Source organism: Mandrillus leucophaeus, unplaced genomic scaffold (assembly GCF_000951045.1).
Source record: "Mandrillus leucophaeus isolate KB7577 unplaced genomic scaffold, Mleu.le_1.0 Scaffold210, whole genome shotgun sequence".
Taxonomy (NCBI): domain Eukaryota; kingdom Metazoa; phylum Chordata; class Mammalia; order Primates; family Cercopithecidae; genus Mandrillus; species Mandrillus leucophaeus.
This window is the reverse complement of record NW_012102144.1, coordinates 2,316,798-2,341,797: the sequence shown is the minus strand read 5'-3', so window position 1 is coordinate 2,341,797 and position 25,000 is coordinate 2,316,798. Positions and strand designations below refer to the sequence as shown.

The window sequence follows — 25,000 nt, the reverse complement described above, 5'->3', positions numbered from 1 at the left end:
ATGCAAAGAATCAGAAAGAGCTGGTAGTTTGGGGTGCTTTTTAAAAATTACAGACTAATTCATGCTGTTTGTAAAAATATGGGCAGTTCAGGAGTATAGAACATTAAATTCTCGCCTGCTTGCCCCCTTCCCATTTTTGGAGATAAGCCCTGTGCAGAAATTTTCTAGGGATATACATATATGCATATTTTAACAAAAATCTTATAATAATTTATACATATATAGTATGTATGTGAGACCTCTTTTCTCACTTTTTATTTCTTGCACATATTTCAAAGTTAGCTAATATAGATTTAGCTTATACTTTTTAATGGTTACATAATGTTCCATTTTATGAATGCCTCTGTTTTATTTAGCCATTCGTTTATTACTAGATACTCTGGCTTTTCCCACTTTTTCATTCTGATCTTTTGGAATCATAGGCTTAATACTCTCCTCAATATAATATGTGAATATGAAACAGAATATCAAGTGTAGTGCTTCTGTTACTATAATATTGAATATAATAAATATAAACCATAGCCTACGGGTTGGCAAACTTTTTCTGTAAATAGCCAGATAATAAATATTTTAGGCTTCGTGATTCATACAGTCAGTCTCTGTTAGAACTACTCACTTCAGCCATTGTAGTATACAAATAGCTGTAGACAATACGTAAATGAATAGATGTAGCTGTGTTCAAATAAAGCTTTATGGGCACTGTAATTTGAGCTTCACGTCATTTTCAGATGTCACAAAGTATTCTCTTTTTTATTACTTTTCAACCATTTGAAAATGTAAGTTATTCTTGGCTCACAGGCTATATCTAAACAGGAATTGGCCCCAGATTGGCTAGTGGGCCATAGTTTGCCAACCACTGCCCTGGACTGTACAGTTTAGAGAGAGTAAGTATGTATGTCTATGTATATTCACCCATTGAAATGTTATCTACCTTAGTCTCTTTTCTAGCTAAAAAGAACTCTTCTCATATACATTTAGTGGGTACAAATGCAGCTTTTGACACATGGGTATATTAAGTGGTGGTGAAGTGTGGAGTTTTAGTGTAGCCATTACCCAAATAGTATACATTGTATCCATTAAGTAGTTTATCATCCTTCATCCCCCTCCAACCCTTCCAAGTTGCCATGGTCTCTTATTCTACACTCCATGTCCATGAGTACACATTATTTAGCTCGCACTCATAAGTGAAGACATGTGATATTTGACTTTCTGTTTCTGAGTTGTTTCACTTAAGATAATGGCCTCTAGTTCCATTCATGTTGCTGGAAAAGACATATAATTTTATTCTCTTTTTTATGGTTGAGTAGTGTTCCATGGCATACATACCACATTTTCTTTATCCAGTCATCCACTGATGGACACTTAGGTTGATTGTGTATCTTTGCTATTGTGAATAGTGCTGCAGTAAACATGCAAGTGTAGGTATCATTTTGATAGAATGATTTCTTTTTCTTCAGGTAGATACCCAGCAGTGGGATTGCTGGATTGTATGGTAGTTCTGTAGAGGATGCAGTCATTTACATTCTCACTGACGGTGTATAAGCATTCCCTTTTCTTCACATCCTTATCAACATCTGTTATTTTTTGTCTAAAAAGAATTTTTTTTAATGTATCTTTCCTGAGCTGATAAAACTTGGTAGTGTTAGAAAGTGCTGTTTGCAAATGAGAATGTACAATTGAAAGTGTTAGCTGAGCTGGAAGTGATTCTGGGGTGCCATCTCAAGGGTCACTCACTGTGAGTTATGTCTGGCCTTCCAAGGGGAATAAGATTACAATTAGGACCCAGGAATATTTGTAATAGGTCTCATTTGGATTTCAGAGATAGCAGAAGAGAGCACTATTAGCAATCTGCTGAAATCTACCTTCATCTTCCTCCCTACCTAAGCCAAGCTGGCCTCAGCAGCCCAGCTCATGTCTCAATCACATTAGAGAAATTTCTCCCTTATACACATGCCATTAGTTGGCTGTATATCTTTCCTGACAGTTTTTAACTAACGTTACTTTGGACTTTCCAGCCAGAGAGAACTGGAGTTTTTATTCATTATATCATAATATTTCTTTCTTAAAACGTCTTAGACAAGAAAAAAAGAGCTTCATACAGTGAGGTCAGATAACAACTTCTTTTTAATCTAAGCTATCTGCCCTTGGTTTATTGCTTTGGATATTATTAATAATAAGGGGAATCATAAGGAAGTCAATGAGCCATTTGAAGGAAAAATAGGAAACTTTCTTTTCTTTTTCATAGAATGGACAGAAGATCACTCAGCCCTTGTGCCTCCTGTTATTCCAAATCACCCGCCAAGCAATCCAGAGCCAGCCAGAGAAGCTCCACTTCAGGGTAAAGTACTTGTTTTTCTAATTGTGTTATGGTTTTAGCTCAAAATCTAATTTTTTTAAAGGTATTTTAAAAAGTGCAATCTTGTAACCCCCAAGTCATTCCTTTGATAGTGAAAACCATAAATAATAAAAGCAATGATAAATGTATTGTTAGACTTGTCAAGAAAAATTAGGAATCTTCCTGAATAATTTTTTTCCAACTATTTGTAATATTTTAAAAATAAAGACTACTTGTTAAATGATCATTCAAACCAACGTTTCTCAATGTCAGCACCATTGCCATTTTGGGGTAAGTAAATCTTTGTTGTGTGGGGCTGTCCTGGGCATTGTGAGATGTCCCCTGGCCACTAGATGCCAGTAGCACACAGCCCACCTCTCATTGTGACAAGGAAATTGTCCCCAGACATTGTCAGATGTCTCTGGGGAGCAAACCCATCCCAGAGATAGGAATCACTGATTTAGAGATCACAGATATTTAATAGTATGTTTAAAAAGATAAATCTGAAACTCAGCATTAGATATTTCAAGATTCTAGCCAACATATTAGGTTTTGTCTAAGACTTTCCTATAAATGCAAATGGTTTGATACTGTGTTTTCAGTTCTCATTCCCTATTCTTGCTGCAGTTTTGGTATTTATGCATGTTTACAACGTTTCAATGTATCTTGTTTGTTTACATTCACACATAGGATGAGGCCTTTATAGAGGATTATTCTTGAAAATTGGAAGTTCCAGAACCTTGCAACTTTCAGGCCTCATTACTCTTAAATTATAGAAAATATTTGTGTTTAGTTTTCTTTTTCTTTTAAACAAGCATCATGCTTGACAGAGTTGGGGAATGTTTGTGGTACAGAAGCAATAGAAATACTATAAAATTTTCCTTCCTTTCTGCATTTTAAAAGAGATTTAATTGTGTTAGATATAAAATGATAAGTAGAATAATTCATTTTTAAAATTTTAATTCCTTCATTATAATTTTCATAAGAAAGAAATTGTTTCTCTGCTAGCTGACATTGTCATGAGGTTAGAATTAATATCAATTTATGTAAAATAATTTCAGGCATGAATATACTTTTTAATGGTGATAATGGCTTTAATAAAGATAGGATATAGTAGATAATAATATGTTGATTAATATCAGTATGACTGTGGATTCCTCAGTTTTGTGGGTTTTTTTGTAAATATAAAATTCCTTCTGTCGGCTCATGCCTTCTTACCTTCCCCTCTCTCACAGTAAGTTAGCCTCCTTTCAGTTCTTTTAACTAGCAAAACTGTGGACCGCTTCTGAGCCTTTGCAGAGGCTGTTCCTTCTATTTGCAGTTTTCTTTTCCTCCTACTTCTTACTCTGCTAACTCCTGTTCACCTCAGGTCTTTGCTAGATTCCCCTACCATGTTTACTCTTAACCATCCTGTACTTCACATTTATGAAATTTAACCGTTGTAACTAGTGTTCATTTATGTGCTATTATTTAAAAATAGTTTCCTCATTAGACTTTAAATCCTATGGAGACAAGAGACTGTGGTTCTCTGTTTTTTGTTTTTTCACTGTGAGATAATCCCAAACAAGGCATAATCCGTTGGTATCTATTTCTCATGACATTATTGAGTGAAACAGTATCCATCCATGTATCTATCCATCCATCCACATATACATATAGAATAGCCAACCAGACTTTCTTACATAACTATCTTAGAAATTAAGTAAATTAAAGCTATAAAGGTTCAGGTTCTGGGTGCCAAATGCTTAGTGCACCAACTAAGAATTGAGATGATATTTATCTGTATTAGACACTTCATCTCAGATTCTTTCTTTTCTTTCACTCAACCTTTTTTTCTTTTTCTTTTTTTCTCTTCTTCCTTACTTCCTTATATCTCTCCCTTATTTCCTTAGTCATCTAATGATTGACTAAGACATCCACTGGTGCCTTCGTTCAGGCTTCTATAACAAGTTGCCATAGACTAGGTGGCTTAAACAACGAACATTTATCTATCAGTTCTGGAGAGTCGGAAGTCGAAGATCAAAGTGCTGGCAGAGCCAATGTCCAATGAGGGTCCACTTCCTGGTTTACAGACGGCCATTTTCTCACTGTGTCCTCGCGTGGTGCAGAGTAGAGAGAGAAAAGGCTAGTCCTTTTCCTCTTCTTATAAGAATAAGCCCATCATGTGGGCTCCACTCTCATGGTATAATCACCTCCCAAAGGCCCCACTTCTAAATACCATTCAACAGTGTCTGGGAATGTTCAAGCTCATTAAACTTTCCTTGGGATTGACTCATTTATTCTTACAACCCTTCTACTGTGTAGTCTCTCTGTTGATCCACACCTTTCAAGCACCCTTATAATCTTTGGAATATAACTGATACCAAAGAAACCAGTTAAAATCCATACCATTTGACTCCAAGTTGTGATTTCAATAAACATTAACCTAGACTTAAGCCTCATTGGTTATAAGTCTGGGTTACCTGCCTACTGGTTAAGTGTCTTGATTAGCCATCTAGTGTTTAATCTTGGGCAGTATCTAGCGTTGACAGACTGTCAGGAAGAAGCCATATAGCTAATTTGGTTAGATTGTTTGGTAGTAATTTTGCCAAGTTCACAGGCCAACTAAATTCTCCCCTGATCAAGGGTGTACTTCTAATCCCAGCAAGTGATAATTTGGAGATTTGCTCTTATGAAAACTCTCTAGCTTCAAGCTTATGCTTGGAGAGAGATTTTTGCAGCTACCCCTCTACCACACTCCCTCTACCACCACCACATTCAAAACAATAACTCATTTATTGAGCTCTTAATTATGTGCCAAGTACCTTCCTAGGCACTTTACCTACATTATCTGCTATGGTTGTTTCTCACAACTATCGTATGAAATAGGTATCATCATTACCTCCATTTATGTCTGTGATACTCTGGCAGAGAGGTTTAGTAACTTGCCCAAGGCCATATAGCCACTAAGTAGCAGAGCACAGATTTGAACACTATTCATGAGGAATAGTTTAACTTCTGGTTGAAAGGTTTTTGGCTGTTTTGGTTTTTGTGTGATACCTCATTTGTGTAGTCTAAATCTATGTTGTTCAGTATGGAAGCCACTGGTTACATGTTGCCATTTAAATTTAAATAAATTACAGTTAAAAAATAAAACAAAATCAGTTTTTCAGTCTCACTAGCCATATTTCAAGGGCTCAGTGGCTATATGTGACTAGTGGCTGCCATGTTGGACAGTGCAGACACAGAACATTTGCATCATCACAGAAAGTGCCATTAGACAGTACTGGTCTAGGGTATTTAAACAGTAGTGTCAAGAAGTGACATTTCTTTCCCCTCCCCTCAGCCTGGCAGGGAAACATGCACCTAAGGTTCATTCAGGTGCAGAGTTTCGGGGCAAGACGCAGAACATTCTGATCAGTGAGTCTAAGGAAGGAGCTGAAAATAGGTACATTTTAAAAAGCTACCCAGGTGATTTTCCCTAGGTAAGACACAACCAAGCCTTACCACTGGTGACTGGTAAACAGAGGTTAGGATATTAGAAAATTACATGTACCACAGGGCTGCAGCTGAGAGCTCCAAATTCCACTGCTTGTGGGGTGAAAAGCATTTCTTTCCAAAAGCTGCATTAACTAATGATCCACCCCTATGTAAAAAGGAATAAAATGTGCATAAATGTGAAACCCTCTGATCTTCCCTCCCTTGTTAAACATTGGAAAAGGAAGTCAGTTGTATAATTTCAAAGCTCTGCTCTTGTCTTTATTAAGTTAACATTCTCAGCACAAAATATGTTAATGTATTTTTTTTAATTAGATAAACTGCCAGGCACATTTTCACATTTTCTAACTTAGCCTATAATAAGAGTGAAAAGCTCCAACACCCAAACACCTCTTTTCAGCCTTCTCAAAGACATGTTAAATATCATTTCTATGTGCTTTTATTTGTTCATTCATTCACTCACTCAACAAACATTTTTGGAGCACGTAAAATGTACCAGACAATATTCTAGATACTGGATATAAATGCAAAAATCCTCATAGAGCTAACATTCTAGTGGTTTTATGTACCTGCGTATCAATGCCCCTCATGCATGGGAGTGGGGGATGGTAAGAAAACCAAAACAGTAAGTAAGATGTATATTCTGTTGGAAGGTGGTAAATGCTAAGGACAAAACTAAAGCAGGGAAAAGGGATTGGGAATGTATGTTGGAGGTGCTGCAATTTTTAGCAAGGTGGTTAGGGAAGGTCTTGCTGCGAAAGTAATGGCTGTTGATGATGTCTCTGCGTAACTGAAATGTGTTCCCCTTCAGGGCGCCTGGAATGCCCTAGCAGCACCTGCTGCAAGAGTGTAGGCCACTCACCCTCCTCCCCCTAAAGTAAACTTTGGGGGTTATCTTACCTCACCTCGATTTCCATCTGATAATTATCTTGGCAACTGTCTCCCCAAAGCTCTTAGTACAAGTGACACCACCCTCCCGATGCCTTAGCGGATGACTTTGCCTGGCGAATCCTTCTAAGTCCTGCCTTTCTTTAGCCACTGTGACAGGGCTGTAGTTTGTCAGGCTTCCAATAAGCTTTAGGACTGTGCCAGAGAGCAGGTTAGCGAAAGGACCTCCGATTGCCGGCCATTTAAAAGAGCCTTCTTTGCAGGAGCCAGAAACTTTTAAAATATGCAGTTAAAAATTGTATGCATGCCCAGAGACCTTTTAAGCCCTTTTAGATATAACTAACCAAAAATAACTTTCTTTCCTAGGTGCCAGGCTCCTAGTGAAGGGGTGTAGGGAGCTAATTTCTCCCTCTTTCTCTCTCTCTTTTTGTTTTGGATAACATTTTTAATAGAAAAGAAACAGGGCAGATGGAGAAGCTGTGTGTGGCAAGAACAGGGTATAAGAAGTAAGTACAGTTAGAAGAGATGAAAGAAGCTGCTCATGAAATTAGGTCTACTACTTGGGATAATCAGAGAAGTTCCAATAAGTTTCTCGATTACAGAGAAGTGCCTAGTAAAACCCAAAAGAAAATGTTTTGGTTTATGTTCAAAATGTTATTTGTGAATGTATCAAGAAAACATAATAAAACCTTAGGTAGCATGTTTGGGAGTAATTTAGCTATATCTCTATCTGTACATTTATTTTATTTTTATTTTTATTATTTTTTTGAGACAGAGTTTCACTCTTGTTGCCCAGGCTGGAGTGCAATGGCATGATCTCAGCTCACTGCAACCTCTACCTCCTGGGTTCAAGTGATTCTCCTGCCTCAGCCTCCCAAGTAGCTGGAATTACAGGCATCCGCCACCTCATCTGGCTAATATATATATATTTTTTTTTTTTTTTTTTTTTTTTTTTTTTTTTAAGTAGAAACGGGATTTCACCATGTTGGCCAGCTGGGTCTCGAACTCCTGACCTCAGTGGTCCACCTGACTCAGCCTCCGAAAGTACTAGGATTACAGGCATGAGCAACCACGCCCAGCCTAACTTATTTTAAATAAGACAGCTGAATTCGGAGCTGTATGGCTACTGTTAGTAACTACTTAGTTTAGGGATTTTTTTTTTTTTTGGTGAGGTTTCTTTGTTTTTTGGTTTGTGTTTTTTAAACAAATATCCTAAACTTGTTTTAAACAGTAAATCTTAGCCGTAGACATGTGTTGGCTATTTCATAAATTTAATAAAAGGTGCAAATAAATAGGAAAAATAGTTGAATTTGGAGTTCAATTCAAAGTGAATTGACCCTTAATTTTGAAAATAGTCATTCTACATTTTTGTCAAATTAGTATTTGTGACTCTAATATGTTTTCTGGTATTATCTGTGCATTTTCAGCCTGGATTTTCTGTTTGATTAAAACTAAAGTTTTTGTTCAGTTGATTTTTCGAGTGGAAGCCAGGGCCAAAGCAGCACATCAGAAGCCATATAGCAAAATAAAATTAAAACAAAAGACATAAAACAGACCAGTTCCATTTGCTGTGAAGGGGTTTGTAGCAGCTCAGTTCCTGTCAAACTGCATGAATGGAAACCAAGAAGTGTGTCACCTGACAGGGACTAGTTTCATCCCTCTCTTGTAGCTGCTTTTGGACCCTGGAGTTGACATACTCTGTGCTTTACCTCCTTCCATCAATACTGGGGCCTAGGAACATCCTTATTCCTCAGATTAAGGGAGGACTTTCTTAAGATGCTATGTGCCCAAAGGCTCTAGGGCATAAGCTTGAAGAATTATCTATATGTTGTCTCAAATCTTGTTAAATTCTCCTTTTCACCAATGGTGACATTCCTTATGCTTTTCTTATTTTAATCCAGGCAAACCCTTTTTTACACGAAACCCTTCTGAGTTGAAAGGCAAGTTCATTCACACAAAGCTGCGGAAAAGCAGTCGTGGCTTTGGCTTCACGGTGGTTGGAGGGGATGAACCTGATGAGTTTCTGCAGATCAAGAGTTTGGTCCTAGATGGTCCTGCTGCATTGGACGGCAAGATGGAAACAGGTAGCGTCCACATGGCCTTAGTGTGTTCTGTGTGGTGAGACTCCAACCCAGAACATAAAGATGTGCAATCATGACATTGTTTGGTTTGAGCAAGACCAGACAGCGTCGTGATTGCACATGTTTATACCTTTAAACACCTTGAGAATGAGCCCGGTCTCCACATTATATAAATTCATCCCTTGGGGCAGATTGAAACCTGTGAAGTCATTTTAACTTCGGGAAACTGTGTGACTACAGTAAAGCAATAAGTTACTAAAAATGTAGATCCCCATTTAAATAAATGAATTCTAAACTTGGATTTCTGCAGTGAGATTTTTTTTTAGGAGAAAGCTCCAATGTTCTTTCAGGGATTATTATATTCTCATTAGCAGGGAAGATACTAGGTGCTGAAAGAACACTTTATTAGCTGTTAAAATCAGTAATAGAAGCAGTTTATGCCCTATAGTACCACACCCATGTGCAGTTTCAGTTCAGTTTCATATTAGTGGAATATATTATAATACTGATGGCAATTTTATGGGTGCTGTTTTCTTAACTCCCACACTCTTGCCTTCTACAGGGGATGTGATTGTCAGTGTGAATGACACCTGTGTTTTGGGACACACACATGCTCAAGTTGTGAAGATCTTCCAGTCCATCCCCATTGGTGCCAGCGTGGACCTTGAACTCTGCCGAGGTTATCCATTGCCTTTTGATCCAGATGACCCCAATACAAGTTTAGTGACCTCGGTAGCTATTTTGGATAAAGAACCAATTATTGTAAATGGGCAAGAGACCTATGATTCACCAGCTAGCCACAGTAGTAAAACAGGCAAAGTCAATGGCATGAAGGATGCCCGGCCAAGCAGCCCAGCGGACGTGACTTCAAATAGTTCTCATGGTTATCCTAATGACACTGTTTCTTTGGCTTCCTCCATAGCCACTCAGCCAGAACTCATAACTGTTCATATTGTCAAAGGGCCAATGGGCTTTGGTTTTACTATCGCAGACAGTCCTGGTGGGGGTGGCCAAAGAGTGAAACAGATTGTTGACAGCCCAAGGTGCCGAGGCCTGAAAGAAGGGGATCTCATAGTGGAAGTTAATAAGAAGAACGTGCAGGCCCTAACTCACAACCAAGTGGTGGATATGCTGGTTGAGTGTCCTAAGGGAAGTGAGGTCACATTGTTGGTGCAACGAGGAGGTAAGTAGGTTTGTTTTGTTCTTTGAATTTTTTTTTTTAGTCCCAAATTCATTGCTTAACTTACTCATCTTCAGATGACCACTGGGGGCTTTTTAAATGTGTATTCCTTTAAGTTCGTTTTTATTTAAATGCTTCAAAATGCCTACTGATTTCTCCAAATACTAACCTCTTTCGCATAAAAATTATGGTTTATACATTATGTCAGACATATGCAGTTAGAGTGGTACTTTAAAACAGAAATCAGATTATGCCTTTTTAAAACGTTAAGATTTAAAAAACCTAACTTGGGTGTGGTGGTACCTACCTGTAGTCCTGGCTGCTTGAGAGGCTGAGATGGGAAGATCACTTGAGCCCAGGCATGTGAGTCCAGACTGGGCAACATAGTAAGACCCCATTCTCTAAAAAGTGTTTTTAAAATAAAAAATAGTAATAATAGCCTGTATCCTTTAAGCCTCCTGAACTTGGCCTGCATAGCCTGCAAAATGTGGCTGTGATCACTCCTCGAAACTTATCTCATGTTCCTCTCCTCCATCTGATGGTGCTTTATCCACACTGGCTGCTTATATGGAACTCCTTTAATGCTTCAAGCCTTTTCTTGCCTCAGGCCCTTTGTACTTACTGTCCCCTCTACCTGGAATGGTCCTTTCCCAGCTCTTCCCAGCTGGCTCAGTCTCATTTAGGTCTCCTTCTGAGAGAGGGCTTCTCCCATCACTTTTTCTAAAGTAGCTCCAACACTTCCATATAATCTTGATCACATTTCTTCGTAACCTTGATCATCATCACCTTTTTAGCACAAGGCGTTATTTCATGCTTTTATTTATTTTTCAGTATTTGTCTTTCATGAGAATATAAATTTCCATAAAGCTAGGGCCCGTGTATGCATGTGGACAGCTGTTGTCCCCAGCATTTAACACAACACCTGACTCCTTTTAGGTATTTATGAATGAATAGGTATTAAGTGAATAGGTGTGTGATTATTTCTATTTGGCAGAAACAAGAGGTCTGCTAATCATATTAAACACTTCCCTCAACATGCTCACATTTTAATGAAGTAGTTGAGGATCTCAGAGATCTGGGTTATTCTAAATCTTTAGGCATTAAACTTCCTCCTTTCTCCTTGAGTCCACATCCCACCCTCTGCTTCACCAGAAAACACAGGACCTCACACTGAGCAATATTTTCCACCATATTGAAATGCCTTGCTCTTGGAATACGTACACATATGTGATTAGTCGTGACTGATAGTTTCACACAGTGGGCCTGAGAATGGCTGTTTCCCTGCTCCTTGTCACCATGATGTGTTTCATGAACAACATATTCAGGCCTTTTGAAAAGAGATCAAGAACCATACTTTTATTTCCTTTTGGTTTGTTGCAACTGAGGAGTTCATTTGTGTCACAGCAGCCCGATTCTCATGTTTTCGTGAATCTGTGTGTTCTGCGATCAGAATGGCTGGGGTCATTTGAAGGAAACCCAAAATACAGAGCACCTATCTATGTGAATTGAAATGCTCAATGAGCCTGGCTTAGGCAGTTACAAAAGGCACTGTGCAAATTTTATTTTTCTAAATGTCGTTTCCACTAACTAATTTTCAAGTCCCTTCTTGTACCTAGATCACTTGACTGCCCAGAGAACTTGTTTTAAACAGTAGCCAAGATGTATGTAGTGGGAAATGACTTGGGTATAAGAACGATTATGACAATAATGATGATGGTGATGGTGAAACCTGGCACTTATAGAAGAATCAGTGATAGACAAAGCACTTTCATACCTGCACCTACCTCTCCTCTGATATTTGTCACTTTGCTGTGAAGTAGGAAGGTGCCACCCCACAGTAGTTCTGAGCTGTTCACCCTGGCTCTGTGGTTTCCAGTCCAATGTTCTGTCCCACTTAACTGAGTGACACTGATTTTTGTATAGTTGCTTAATACTGTGACTGACAACCCGGAAACTTTCAAATGGTTCTTGGTACATCAGGTGCACCTCTGTTTCAGCCACTGCTCATTTGACAGACACAAACCACCTTGTTCTCCAAACTCATCTATCTGCTTTCTCATTTCTGTTATTGATGTGTTAAGTTTATTATCTCTTTAGATTCACTTCTAAGGACACCAAACATAAAGTTTCATTATAGCCAACTAACTTACACACTTAATGAACCATATTGTAATGAATTTGCCTAAGCCAGCAAACAACTGATTATAGAAACATGCTCCTTGATTTTATTTTTTATTTTTTTTTTTGAGGCAGGGTCTCACTTTGTCACCCAGGCTGGAGTGCAGTGGTGCCATCTCAGCTCACTGCAGTCTCAACCTCCTAGGTTAAAGTGATCTTCCTGCCTCAGCCCCCCAAAGTAGCTGAGACTATAGGTGCATGCCACCACTCCCGGCTGATTTTTGTATTTTCAGTAGAAACTATTTCTCCATGTTACCCGTGCTGGTCTTGAACTCCTGTGCTCAAGGGATCCACCTGCCTCAACCTCCCGAAGTGCTAGAATTACAGGCATAAGCTGCCATGCCTGACTATACTCCTTGATTTTAAATATGTTTGCATTCTCTCTTCTTAATTCCCAATGCCATCTTCTTATTAATGCTGTTACATTTTATAACATTTATATGAAAAATCCAGAATATATCACCATATTCATCAACATCTACATAGTTTATTTCAGAACATGAGTAATTTAAAATCACTGTGACATCAGCAGTCTTTAAAATACACCATATGTCTTGTGTTTGATTTATGTATAGGATAGAAAGTTTGTACATCTGCACTTGGCAGGCTAGCGCCAGATACTATTAATCTTTCTGGAAGGCATATAAATATATTTGTTTCTGCCATACATTAGTTGCTTGAATCAGAGCTGACGTTTAATCATCTCTTCTGTATAGCGGGGGTGTAATGAGAAGGCTTGATGAAGGTACAAGACAACAGCTAGGTTGAATGAGAAAGTAAATGACCACTTCACCGATTCTTTCTAATGAATCTAATTTATTTTGTAACTGCTAGTAAGATGACTGATAAACTCATCTACACTGTTCCACGAGTCTCAGGAATTCCTGTCATGAGGTTGTAGCTTTCTGTGCTTTAAAGAACGGGCCATTTTTACTTTGGGACAGAACTGGCTTTTATGTTTGTAGCATCCATTTTAATTCCTAATCTCTAGAGCTTGTTTTTGACATTTGTTCTTGTCAAGATCTAATACATTTCATTTTTAGTGTTTTTAGTCCATCCCCCTTCCCTCATCTGGAAATCGAGCTGAAAGTTGAAATATCATTTGTAAATGTCCAGGGTCAGTTTCCTCAGTCAGGCTTAGAGCTGCTGTGCAGTGTTCATCTATACTCCCAAGTAGCCAGGACCAGTCCTGATTTGCTTACAAATCTCTTCGTCAACATCTCCCTGCTTGCCAGTCGATCACTCAGGTTTTTAAAGGGCAGCTCCTTTCTGTGTCTGGTTCCCCTCTTCCAATTGTGTGTCCTTACTCCTCCCCCTCTGCTGTGCAGTCAGGAAAGTGCTTTTTATCCTTTTATTTTGCACACAGCATCTGCATTCAGAAATTCTGTCACCTGACGCCAGTGTGCATGTAGAGGCTTCTTTGAAGTGTTTGGAAAATCAAGTTAGTTTGTGGATTTTTATTTTTAATTTGTAAGAGCTTCGAACTTGTCCCATAAAGATTTTTTACTTTTTTAAAAGAAGGCTCATGTAGATAGCGTAACTACCTGTGCCCCTCTGTGTCAAATATTTTGGATATTCAGCAAATTCACACCTATCAGTAGGTGTGACACTCTTTAAGACGTAATTTCATGCTGAGTCACAACACTGTGTTTCAAGAAAAGATTTGGCAACACTGTATGCAAGTGAAGATCCTATGTTTTACTTTTGAAAGAAGGCATGTATTAAAAAGAAAACTGAACCCGGGATGCCAGGAGCTGACCTTGAGTACAAACTCTGCCCGTAAGCTGCTGTATAAGCTGCTGTATGTGCTTGAGAAGGGTACTACTTCTACCCTGACACTTATTTTTTTAATCTAAAAGATGAATGTTTTGAGCTAGAGAATCTTTCAGGCACTCCTTTCTGGCTCAAATTTTATGCATGGGATGACCTTATTGCTGTATAGAGGAGAGACCACAGGACTCTGGAGCCAGAGGATGCAAGTTTAAATCCTGCTCCTGCGTTACTTGCATTGTGACTTTAGGCAAGTCACTTGGCTTCTCTGAGCTTAGACTTCTGAAAAAAATGGGCATGATGTACATAGATTAAATAAATAAGGTAGCGTTTGTGCCAGTTCCTGACATAGTAGTCATCACATGATAAAGCAATAGTAGCAATTGGGTGGGGAAGGATTGTTTGTATTTTATTTTTTATAAAAAGTTCTAGCTGGGCCATACAGATTGTATGATACTCAGGCATCTGTTTTTTTTTTTCTTTTTTTTTTTTAAAGAAGTTCTAATGGTAGGTTTTTTTTTCTTCTTCATCTTCTCTTGATACAGGGTCCTGCTCTTTTGCCCAGGCTGGAGTGCATGATCATGGCCCATCACAACCTCAAACTCCTGGGCTCAAGTGATCCTCCTGCCTTAGCCTCCTGAATAGCTAGGACTACAGTCATGGGCCATCATGTGTGACTAATCTCTTTTAAAAAATTGTTTTGTAGAGACAGGGTCTCACTGTGTTGCTCAGGTACCACTGGTGATTCTGATGTACAACCAGAGTTGCAAAAAATGTTAGGCTTCTGCCTCCACGGTCCCTTCTAGTTTTGATTCTTTGACCTATAAGTTGGATGAAAATAAGTTTATAAAGCTTATTTAATATTTTCATTTCTGAGTAATGTTCATCTTTTTAAGGCTGTTTTGTGACAGATTTCTCAGTCTTTCCTAAGGTCCATTTCAGCTCCCACATTCTACATTTTTATACTTCCAAGGAGAATAGAAGGGGGACTTGCTGTTGGAGATGCTCGTTTAGAGTGCCATCTCCCACTGGCTTTTGCTGATCACAACAGTAACGGAAGTGAGATTTTCCTTTCTAGTTTGCACAAACCATATATACTGAAGACTTTGGTCAGGCCACTGAGTAATTTCAGGGTCTGTATTTTTTTTTTTTTTTTTTTTAGTAGAGACGGGGTTTCACTGTGTTAGCCAGAAGGGTCTTGATCTCCTGACCTTGTGATCCGCCCACCTCGGCCTACCAAAGTGCTAGGATTACAGGCGTGAGCCACTGCGCCCGGCCTCAGCGTCTGATTATAAATTCATGGAATGTTAAAATTCCTAGAGGGCAGTAGTGTGTCTGACTCTTACTCTTGTGTCCCTGGCACTTCCTGGGGAACCTGGCAAGCGATAAGGTCTCAGTAAATCATAGCTGAATAAATTAAACTTGATCCACCAGTCACAATAGAAGATTAATCCTCTAGCTTTATAAGCACACTTCATAACTCTAGAAAAATGATAATGAGTTAAAAGGCAAAACTTAGATAAGAAAATGGTGGTGGTGATGGTAATGATAATGTTACTACTGTCATTTCCTGAGTACTTACTATGTTCCAGCTATGTTACCATGATACATGCAGTACACATACATACATTCATGCGCACACAGATGCCCAAGAAGGTAAATAAAACCTTTCAAGACTTCATTGTTGCTACCACATTGAAACTGCCACCAATTTGCAATGTGATGATGGGTTGGATCCTTGTGAAATGAAGACAGTGATTGTTAACTTCTATGCTGGGACAAAATACAAGAAGGAATTGTTTTTGTTTTAGTTGCTGAAACCCTACAGCTTAATTTGGTATGAATTAGTATAAAGCAAAGGAGAAAAATTCTGTTTTAGTTGGGAAAACCTGCATAAAATTTGTAATGAAAACAGTAAATGCTTCTACAATGTGCCAGGCATGCTTCTAGACATTTTACATATCATAATTCATAAGAGTCCTCTGAAGTAAATACAATCTTAGCTCCATTTTAGAGAAGAGGAAGCTGAGGCCCAGGGAGTTTCTGTGGTTTACCCAAATTAGCTGGTTAGTGGCAAAGCTAGGATTGGAACCTAGAAATTCTGGCTCCAGACAGTGCTTAACCACTCTGCCCAACAGCCTCCTGCCTTACAGGCAAGAAATTGCTCCAGTACCATAATTGTTGAGGACTGTATCTTATGCATAAAGAAATGAGTAAAGCCTGAAGTCTATGGGCAAAGTGATGCTTCTTAATTCTCATCAGAATTTACTGATGATATTTAGTTCATTAAATCATCATCGATCCAAACAGAGAAAGCAGTATCTAATCTCATTACCCAAGTGCATCATTAGCATTAGCTCTTCTGTGTGTGTGTGTGTGTGTGTGCATGCACACATGTGTGTTTCTGAAATGATACAAAACCATCATAATTAGAACCACAGTGAGCCATGCACAGAGAGTTAAACCCAGGTGATCAGGCACTTCTCTTCTTTGCCCTCTGGTGTTGGACCAGAGAGTGAATTGTGCATTGTACTGCTTAAGTGCTTGACTGCCACAATGTCTCAGATTGAGCTGTAGGGCCCCAGAAAGGGGAATTCAGGTTGTTTATAGAGTGATATCTTAATAATGTTGGAACCCTATATGTTCCCATCAGCAAATACCCTTTATGTTCCCATCAGCCAGTTCTCCCTTCTCGGTGTACTCAGACTTGGTTTACATCTCACCCCTTCCCTGGCCTCTACCACCCATTGTAGGGCACCTGGCCTTGCAGTGACCTGGCAACAGGTCTCAGTGCTTCCTCCAGTCTGCCCTCCGGCTACAGTGCTTTAAACTACATCAGATCAAGGCAGTCCTCATGTCAGAATAGCTTCCCATCATTAAGCGTGAACTCCAAAGTCCTGTGTCAGGGCCCTAGCACTTACATCTCCCTCTGTCTGTATTTTTTTCTCCCAGGTAGCCACAGGACCTCCTCACTCACATCCTTCAGGCCTTGGCTCAGAGATTATTTCATCCCCTTTCATCTGAGAAGTCTGTTCTGACCATTCCTTGTAAATCAAGCAGCATCTCCCATGATCGCTGTCTGCTCTCGTGATCTTTCTTAGGCACTATACCTACCTGTGATCCCCCTGAGAGAAGGAACTTCGTTGCAATCACTACATTATCCCTGCTACCTAAAACGGTGCCTAGCCCATTATAGGTATTCAGAAAATCGTCTTCATTGAATGAAAAGATGAGTTAATGCAGGACCCTTGGTTTTCGTAAGTGCTAATCCTGAGGGAAGTTTCTGAGGTGTGAGCATTATAATAGCTGAGGAAATGGGCAGCGGGAGACTGACCACCCCCCAGTCACACAGCTAAAAGGTGACAGATCCTGGCTCTGAACCCAGGTCTGTTTGCTTGCAATAGCTGTGTACTCAGTTCACAGGCTGCCCTGAACTACTAGTAGATGCATTGTTCATTGTGTCCGTAGGCCAAGATATGGGAGCTTCATGTCAGGGAATCATGTTGGTTCCAAAGCCTGTTCTCCAGCATCTTGTAACGTAGCCACTATCTCATGATTAAAATTACGTAAGATTTAAATTTCAGTTTCTCAGTCCATCTGGCCACACTTCAGGAGCTCGGTAGCCACATGTGGCGAGTGGCTACAGTATTGGACAGTGTACATAGAGAACATTTCCACTGTCGCTGGAAGTGCTGTTACACAGCACAGTTCTAGAGATTTTAATTATTTCACCCTCAGAAGTGAGAGGCCGAGATCCTTTATTTTACCCTTTCTTTTGTTTTTATACATTTGAATAGAAGAAAAATATGGAATTGAAGGCACCTTCATGGTTAATGGATTTCTTTTTATGCAGAGAGTAATAAACATAGGTCCTGTTTATTACATCATTTCCATGTTTAGTCACTGCTCTGAGTTCTTTATATGTGTTAACTGGATGTTAGGGGATGCAAGGAATTGACACTCAGAGGATTTAAGACTTGTAAAGTATAAGTGCTTGGGGGCAATCTCGACTTTCTCTATCCTGGCATGGTGTCATTAAGTTTATAAGCGGATTACAGGACCTCCACCTGGCCGGGAAGCATCTCAGCTTTTATACTAGACTGATGTTATGTAAGGAGCTTAAATTAAATGATTTCATTAAAGTAGCTTTAATCCAAAAAATGGAAGAAACTTCAAAACACAAGAAAAACACAACTAAAATTTTTATATATCAAATATGTATAATCTGCCATATGAGTTATCAGCAAGTTACAGTTTGTCAGAAGTCTATTTCAAAGAGGAGACTTTGAAGTCTCCTTGGTGTGTTTATCTGATTCCTTGATTAAGTATCTCAAACTAATTGACCTCACTCACCACTTATCTATGGCACTTGTATTTTCTAATAATTTTATAAGTTGAGTCCTCTTGTCACATCCAACGTGCTGCCTAACATCTTCTAGCTGGTAAAAGTTGTTCAAGTTAAAATTAGCAAATTTCCTAGCACTTCCACCATGCTAAACAGGATGGCATTCCAATTTGGTATTAAAGGAGCCTTCTGGCCTTTATTCATAATGCAGTTTTAAGTTGCTATTTTGATTTATTGCCATGGTTTAAAGTTATCAGGGATTTTATTTGAGAATTCTTTGTAGACTGATAGGTCACATTTATATTTGAGATGACTTACAGCAAGAGATGAGATAAATATAAAAATGTTTCTATTTTGATTCTGTCTTTCATTACATAATGCATAAAAATTATTCCTCACTTTCACATCTTAAGGAACTCTGGTTTCTTTATGGTTTTTTGATCTCATGGTTTTTAAACTTAAGCAAGCTTTGGTAAATTTAACATTTGTATGCAACTCAGACTTTACTGGATGATCTGAGTTTTATTTCTGTTATATTCATAATGCAAAGTGGTTGGCACACCTAAAACTTTTAACTTTTGTTCTACAAGACAATGTCTCATTCTCCTTGAAGGTAAACTTAATGCACTGAGTTACTTACTTATATGCATTATTTATTACAAATGTGTTCATGTGTGATTTATAATTCTCATTAAGGTGTGGTGGCATCCCTTCCCCTTTCTGGAAGAGTGGTAGAATTTCATTCCCTTGGCTGGCAGGCTGTAGAATTATTGTGCTGTGCTTTTATTTAAGTGCGGAATTTGAATATAAAGAAGTTCCTTTTTTGTCTCTTTTTGGGGGACAAAGTCATTAACATCACATGCCTGTCATCGTCTAGGCACTGGGAATAGAGCAACATCACCTGCAAATGAAACAAACAGGCTCCTGATTTCATAAGGCTTTTATTCTAGGGGAAGTGGGGGGAAGCACAAAAATAAACAAATGAACAAAATCAGGTCAGCTAAAGAAAAGTGCTGTGAAGCAAATCAGAGCAGGTAAAGTGAACAGGTGTGGCAGGCCTGGCGGTGAGGGGGCTCTTCTAGATTAGAGGTGAAACTTGAGTGACCACAGAGAAGGGAACGGTATTCCAGCAGGAAGGGACAGTTAGTGCAAAGGCCCCAAGAAAGAATTGGAACAGAGTCCTGTGTGCCTGGAGAAAGGGGAGCAGGGAATGGGGTGGCCGAAGTCAGAGACTGGAGGCCAGACCTGCAGTTCGAGTTCCATTTGCAGTGGGAGGTCCAGATTCACACGGTGAAGGGACAGGCTCTCCGTAACATGTTCAGATAGTCCCTGTGGCATATATGTGAAGAATGTATTTTAGGGGAGCAGGAGTGGAAGGGGAGACCTGTGAGGGCTTTTGCAGTAGTTGAAGCAAGAGTGTTAGCAGCTTGGACTATAGGACAGACAGAGGATCATGGCAGTGGGGGACTTGGGACACCTAAAGAATAGTCAGCAGGACTCCATAGGTTGACTGTAGAATGGGGGGACATACTTTTTCCATAAAGAGCCAAAGGGTAGACATGTTAGGCTTTGTGGGCCCTACAGTCTCTGTCCCCACTACTCTACTCTGCCCTTGGAGTGGGTGATATGTAAAGGAATGGGTTGGTTGTGTTCCAAGAAAACCGTATGTGCCCCATGGGCCATATTTGCTGACCACAACTGAAGGAAAGGAAAAGGGAGGGAGCCAAAATGACCCCAGAATTTTTGACCTGGGAGGAATCTTTGTTGAGATGTGGATCCTAGGATAGAAGTAGGTAGGACTTGAGCTGTAAAATCAAGGGTTTCTTGTCACACTTGTTAATTATGAAAGCCCATTTGACAACTGAATGAAACAGAAATGTAGGCGAGTTGTCTGGGATCTGGGGTTTGGTGGTTGTGAGGTTAGGTCAGGAGAACTACACATTTATGGGGCATTATCGTCTCACTGAGTATTCTACAAACTGTGGGCTGTGACCTATTACTAGGCTGTGAAATCAATGTATTGGGCTACACCCAGTGTTTTTCTTGGAAGTGAAATAGAAAACATCAGAGTATATCACACTTACTGAAGATAAGTCCTTTTTTTATGAAACATTTACAGTGTGTGTATACCCACACATGCATACATGCATACACACACAAATGTTTCATAAAATGGGAAATACATTTTGTAACACATTCATACACGTGTGTATATGTAGGAATGTGTTACAAAATGTATTTCCCATTGTGGACCATAGTCACTTAAGTTTGGAAAAGTCAGAATCAAAGGGTATTTAGAGCCATGGGGCTGAATGAGATTACTGAGGGAAAGAGCGGGAAGGAGGGAGAAAAAGTGCAAGACAGAACCCTGAGGCACATCACCATTCAAGGGTCAGACTGAGCAGGAGACCGCAGTAAAGATGGAACCGCCAGTGCAGATAGGAGAAAGAACAGGAAAGCGTCGTATCACAGAACCCAGGAGAAGACAGTGTCACAAGGAGATTCTAGCGGCACTCGTGGGCCAGGAGTGGAGGCCTGCAAGGGTGAAAACGCTGCCTGTGGCTGGCGTCCCCTGAGAGCAGGACCCATGAAATGTGGCCGCGAATGCAGTTGGGCTGGAGAGGCTGGAGAGGGAAGGAGGTGGGATAGGGATTGGGGTAAGCTGTTCCAGAAGATCTGCTGCAAAGTGGAACAAGTCCTGGAGAGGGGTGTGGAGTCAAAGGAGAGGCCTTTGTTTTGTTTTGAAGATGGGAGATACTACAGCGTTCTTGTGTATGGATAAGGATGACTCAAAAGACAGGGAGAAAGTAATGATTGGAAGAGAAAGGAGGATTCATTGCACTCCCTCTTTGCAGGAGTGAAGTCTTTAAGAAGCAGAAGAAGATGAGACGCAACATAGGCGAGAAGGGGTAGGCCTTGGAGTTAGTCTGTGTAAACTGCAGAAGATGGAACTAGATTTGATGATTGTTTTTCCCTCTAAAAGCAACTATTGAAATTTCTATTTATTTGAGGCTTTCCTATTTAATTTCATAGTCCTAGTGATAATGGCGAGAAGCCTCTTTCCATTTGACCCATACTTGTTCATGGAGGACTGAGGATATTGTTTGTGCAGAGTTCTGAAATAAGGAGAAAATAATACTCACAATCTAGTTAGGGAGGCAAGACTAACAAGTGAGCTTTACCAGCAGTAACGTGTAGTCTGAGTCTGTGTCGAACATATTTGGATAAGAGGTGAATGTTGGGGGATGGGGGACAGATAACAGAGTCTACTTGAACTGGAGCAGAGTGCCCCAGCCTCCACAGTTTGTGATTTTGGACCAGACAGTTGTTTGTTGTGGGAACCCCTCCTGTGCATTGCAGGATGTTTAACAGCATCCCTGGTCTCTACTGAGTAGGTACCTGTCATATACCTGCCCCCTTTCTCCAATGGTGGCAGTCAAAAACATCTCTGGACATTGACAGATGTTCCCTGAGGGGCAAAATCGCCCTCTGCTAAGAACACCTGGACTAAAGCAGTGCTTTGAAATGTAGGAAGGATTTAAAGTTACCAACTGGTCCTTGGGCAGTATTTGACATGACCCACTCATGTATTTTTTAATCGGTCTTTTAAAAAAATATTTTCAGATCTGAATGCATTTAGCTGGAGCCAACAATCCCAGTTTCGCCCTGGCCTGCTATTTCCTGCATCTGTCCTTACTCTTGCCCATTGTGTACCTGTGGCCCACAAGGCAACTGAGTTTGAGACTGAAAGACAGCATACACAAAGACACCAAGAAAGGCAAGGATATCATGCATGAATGTGCAGGCCTGTTGTGGAACCATTTCCTAGGAATTTCTTTTCACCACCATCTCAAAATCCCAGTAACTGATAACTTCTTTCTTTTTTGTTTAATTTATGCTTAAAAAAAAAAAAAAAAGAGAAACCATATATCATCAGACATTTCTGCCCTTAACTTTGGAGTTTGTTTCCTACCCTTACTTTGGTTCCATGTGAAAATTAATTAGTTGTCAGCAACTTTGGATAGCATTTCCCTTTTGAAAAGTCTTTGCTATGAGGAATATTATTATGATAGCATCCTTCCTTATATCAGTTTTTATTCCAACTTTAAGTTCAGGGGTACATGTGCAGGATGTGCAGGTTTGTTACATAGGTAAACGTGTGCCATGGTGGTTTGCTACAGATCATCCCATCACCTAAGTATTAAGCCCAGCATTCATTAGCTATTCTTCCTGATGCTCTCACTACACCTCTGACAAGCCCCAGTGTATGCTGTCCGTCCCCCACTGCTCACCTCCAGTCCTTATATCGGTTTTGCAGCCTCACTTTGTTGAGCTTCTCTTTATTGCAAGAGATATCATCCTACTTCTATTAGAAGCATTTTTTAGTTCTGAGCATTTTCAAAACCGTTATCTGAGACAGAGTTTACCTTGTATAAAATGTTCCCACCTTCTTTCATTTTCCTCAAATGAAATCATATGTTCTTTACCACCATCTGGAGGGAAGTATTTGCCATGGTGCTTACTGAGTCTGTCTTTGCTGTGTCACCTGTAAAGTTAAAACTTCTGCCTTACCTGGTATTTCCTCTGTTTGTATTTCTGCTTAAATATTAATCATGTCACCTATTTGTGAACATAATCCTTTTTGGTTCAAACATCTTGCTGGTAGAATCTTAATGTCTTCAAAAATAGCCTGGAGCCCTTAGGAGTAATATGTTGCCACTGGCAACATGGAGAATGCCCTTTATTGTGTGTCAAGTTGTTACCTGGGCTTATTTCAGACTCTTGTTAATAGTGTTCATTTTTGCATTTTATTGTTCTCAACGTTTTTGGTTTCTCACCATATGCAATAAGTGTCATTCATTTATTCATTCATTCAACAAACTTTAGCACTGTGCTCTTCTCTCATTATAGAGGAGTGCCATGAAGGAAACATCAAAAATACAGTGTGGTTAATCACAGCTTCCCCATTGTCTCGGGCCTCATTCTTTTTCTGGAAATCTCATTTGATGTATTACCTTTGCCATGAAAAATTCTAATATACCATTTTTGTGAACTTTGTATTTGATGCAAGGTTGTTTAAAGTTTCTTTTCCACTGTGTCATAGAATAGCAGTCATCATAACTAGGAAGCTGCAAGATGGACCAGTTAGGCCAGGCGCGGTGGCTCAAGCCTGTAATCCCAGCACTTTGGGAGGCTGAGACAGGCAGATCACGAGGTCAGGAGATCGAGACCATCCTGGCTAATATGGTGAAACCCCGTCTCTACTAAAAACTACAAAAAACTAGCCGGGCGAGGTGGCGGGCACCTGTAGTCCCAGCTACATGGGAGGCTGAGGCAGGAGAATGGCGTGAACCCGGGAGGCGGAGCTTGCAGTGAGCTGAGATCTGGCCACTGCACTCCAGCCCGGGCGACAGAGCAAGACTCCGTCTCAAAAAAAAAAAAAAAAAAGGACCAGTTATGACTTTGTGATGGAGGGAATCCCTTTCTTTCCCTAGCATTGGCTGTCAACTCCACTCATTCAGCAACCTGAGTTTTTAATTAGGCTTTTATTTTTGCAATCGGTATGTAAAGGGGGTCTTGACATGATGAACCTGTGTAAAAGCAGTGTTTTAAAAACTTTCTTATAGTTACATAAACATGAATTTGTTTTCAAAAATCACTTGGAGATAGTTGGAATTAGGTCTGCATGCTCTGAGGTATTTTTGTTGTTTCTAAATTTAAAAATGGCTTACATTCTCTGTAGTTACTTTTGCCATAGATACCACTTACCAAAATGGCAGATGATTGCATTGAAAAAAATAACAGCACTGCCCATGAATTAATGGGATTCTATGTTTATGTAGTTTGTCTGCATCTGCAAAGCAACTTCACTTAGACTTTGGCAACTGAAGGAGGAAGAGAAGGCTGTTTTATAACCTAGCACTAACTGCCAGTAGGACCCCCTTCTCCCCGGTTTTAACTACCAATAATGTCTTCAGACAGGGCCAAATGTCCTGTAAAGAGCAAAACCAGATGTGCTGGAGAACCACTGCTTTAACCCCTTCAACACCCATTTGGTTTGGCTTGTTAGAAATGCTGTGTTCTGTTTTTTTAGGTACAAATGAAATCCACTTCTGGGTTATTTTTTGTTGAATATGCATTGAAGAAATTTTATTGGAGAATTCCTCACTTCTTCTTAGTGTCGCATCTGTATCTCCTCAGTAATGGAGTGGCCGTGTAGTCAGCTGTGAGGATCCCCAGCATGATCTCTGCTATCAGCCAGCAGTGTAGCCTGAGCCAGCCCTGGGCTATGTCCATGAGCCTCCAGATTATCATCTGAAGTATGAGTAGGACTGCACCCTTCTCAGCACTGTCAAGAGGATGGAATAAGATGAGGGCCTGTCACACCTTCAGCACTGCCCTGCTCTGATGGAGAGTTTTTTATTTTCTGGCCCCTTGCTCTGTCACATTGAATGGGGCTTACGAGAAAAGAGGTGGAGGAGAGGCTGAAGCAGACCTACTGTTTTCAGTACCTTTGACTTAGTTGTCTGGAGTAGAGACAAGATTAGGGAAGGTGAAAAGGAAGAGCCTGGAGGGAAAGGTGGTAGGAGATGTGTTCCTTTTGGTCTGTGACAGCATGTTCCTTCAGCAAACAATGATGAGAAGAACCAGGATGGAGTAGTAGGTTTTCACGAAGTGAAGATTTTCCAATATGAAAGATTCTCCTGTTTAGGTAATGATCTTCTTCTTCTGTTTTTTTTTTTTTT

At 39.8% G+C, this 25,000-nt stretch overlaps 1 protein-coding gene across 1 annotated transcript in view; it reads left to right on the top strand.

Annotated features, from left to right (window-relative positions):
- Positions 1–25,000, top strand: part of MAGI1 (membrane associated guanylate kinase, WW and PDZ domain containing 1) — a 741,784-nt gene that overhangs the window by 660,352 nt on the left and 56,432 nt on the right. The window contains exons 10-12 of the mRNA XM_011980350.1: positions 2,246–2,338; positions 8,602–8,784; positions 9,344–9,964. Of these exons, the coding sequence (XP_011835740.1) occupies positions 2,246–2,338; positions 8,602–8,784; positions 9,344–9,964 (897 nt within the window). The remainder of the gene's footprint in view (positions 1–2,245; positions 2,339–8,601; positions 8,785–9,343; positions 9,965–25,000) is intronic.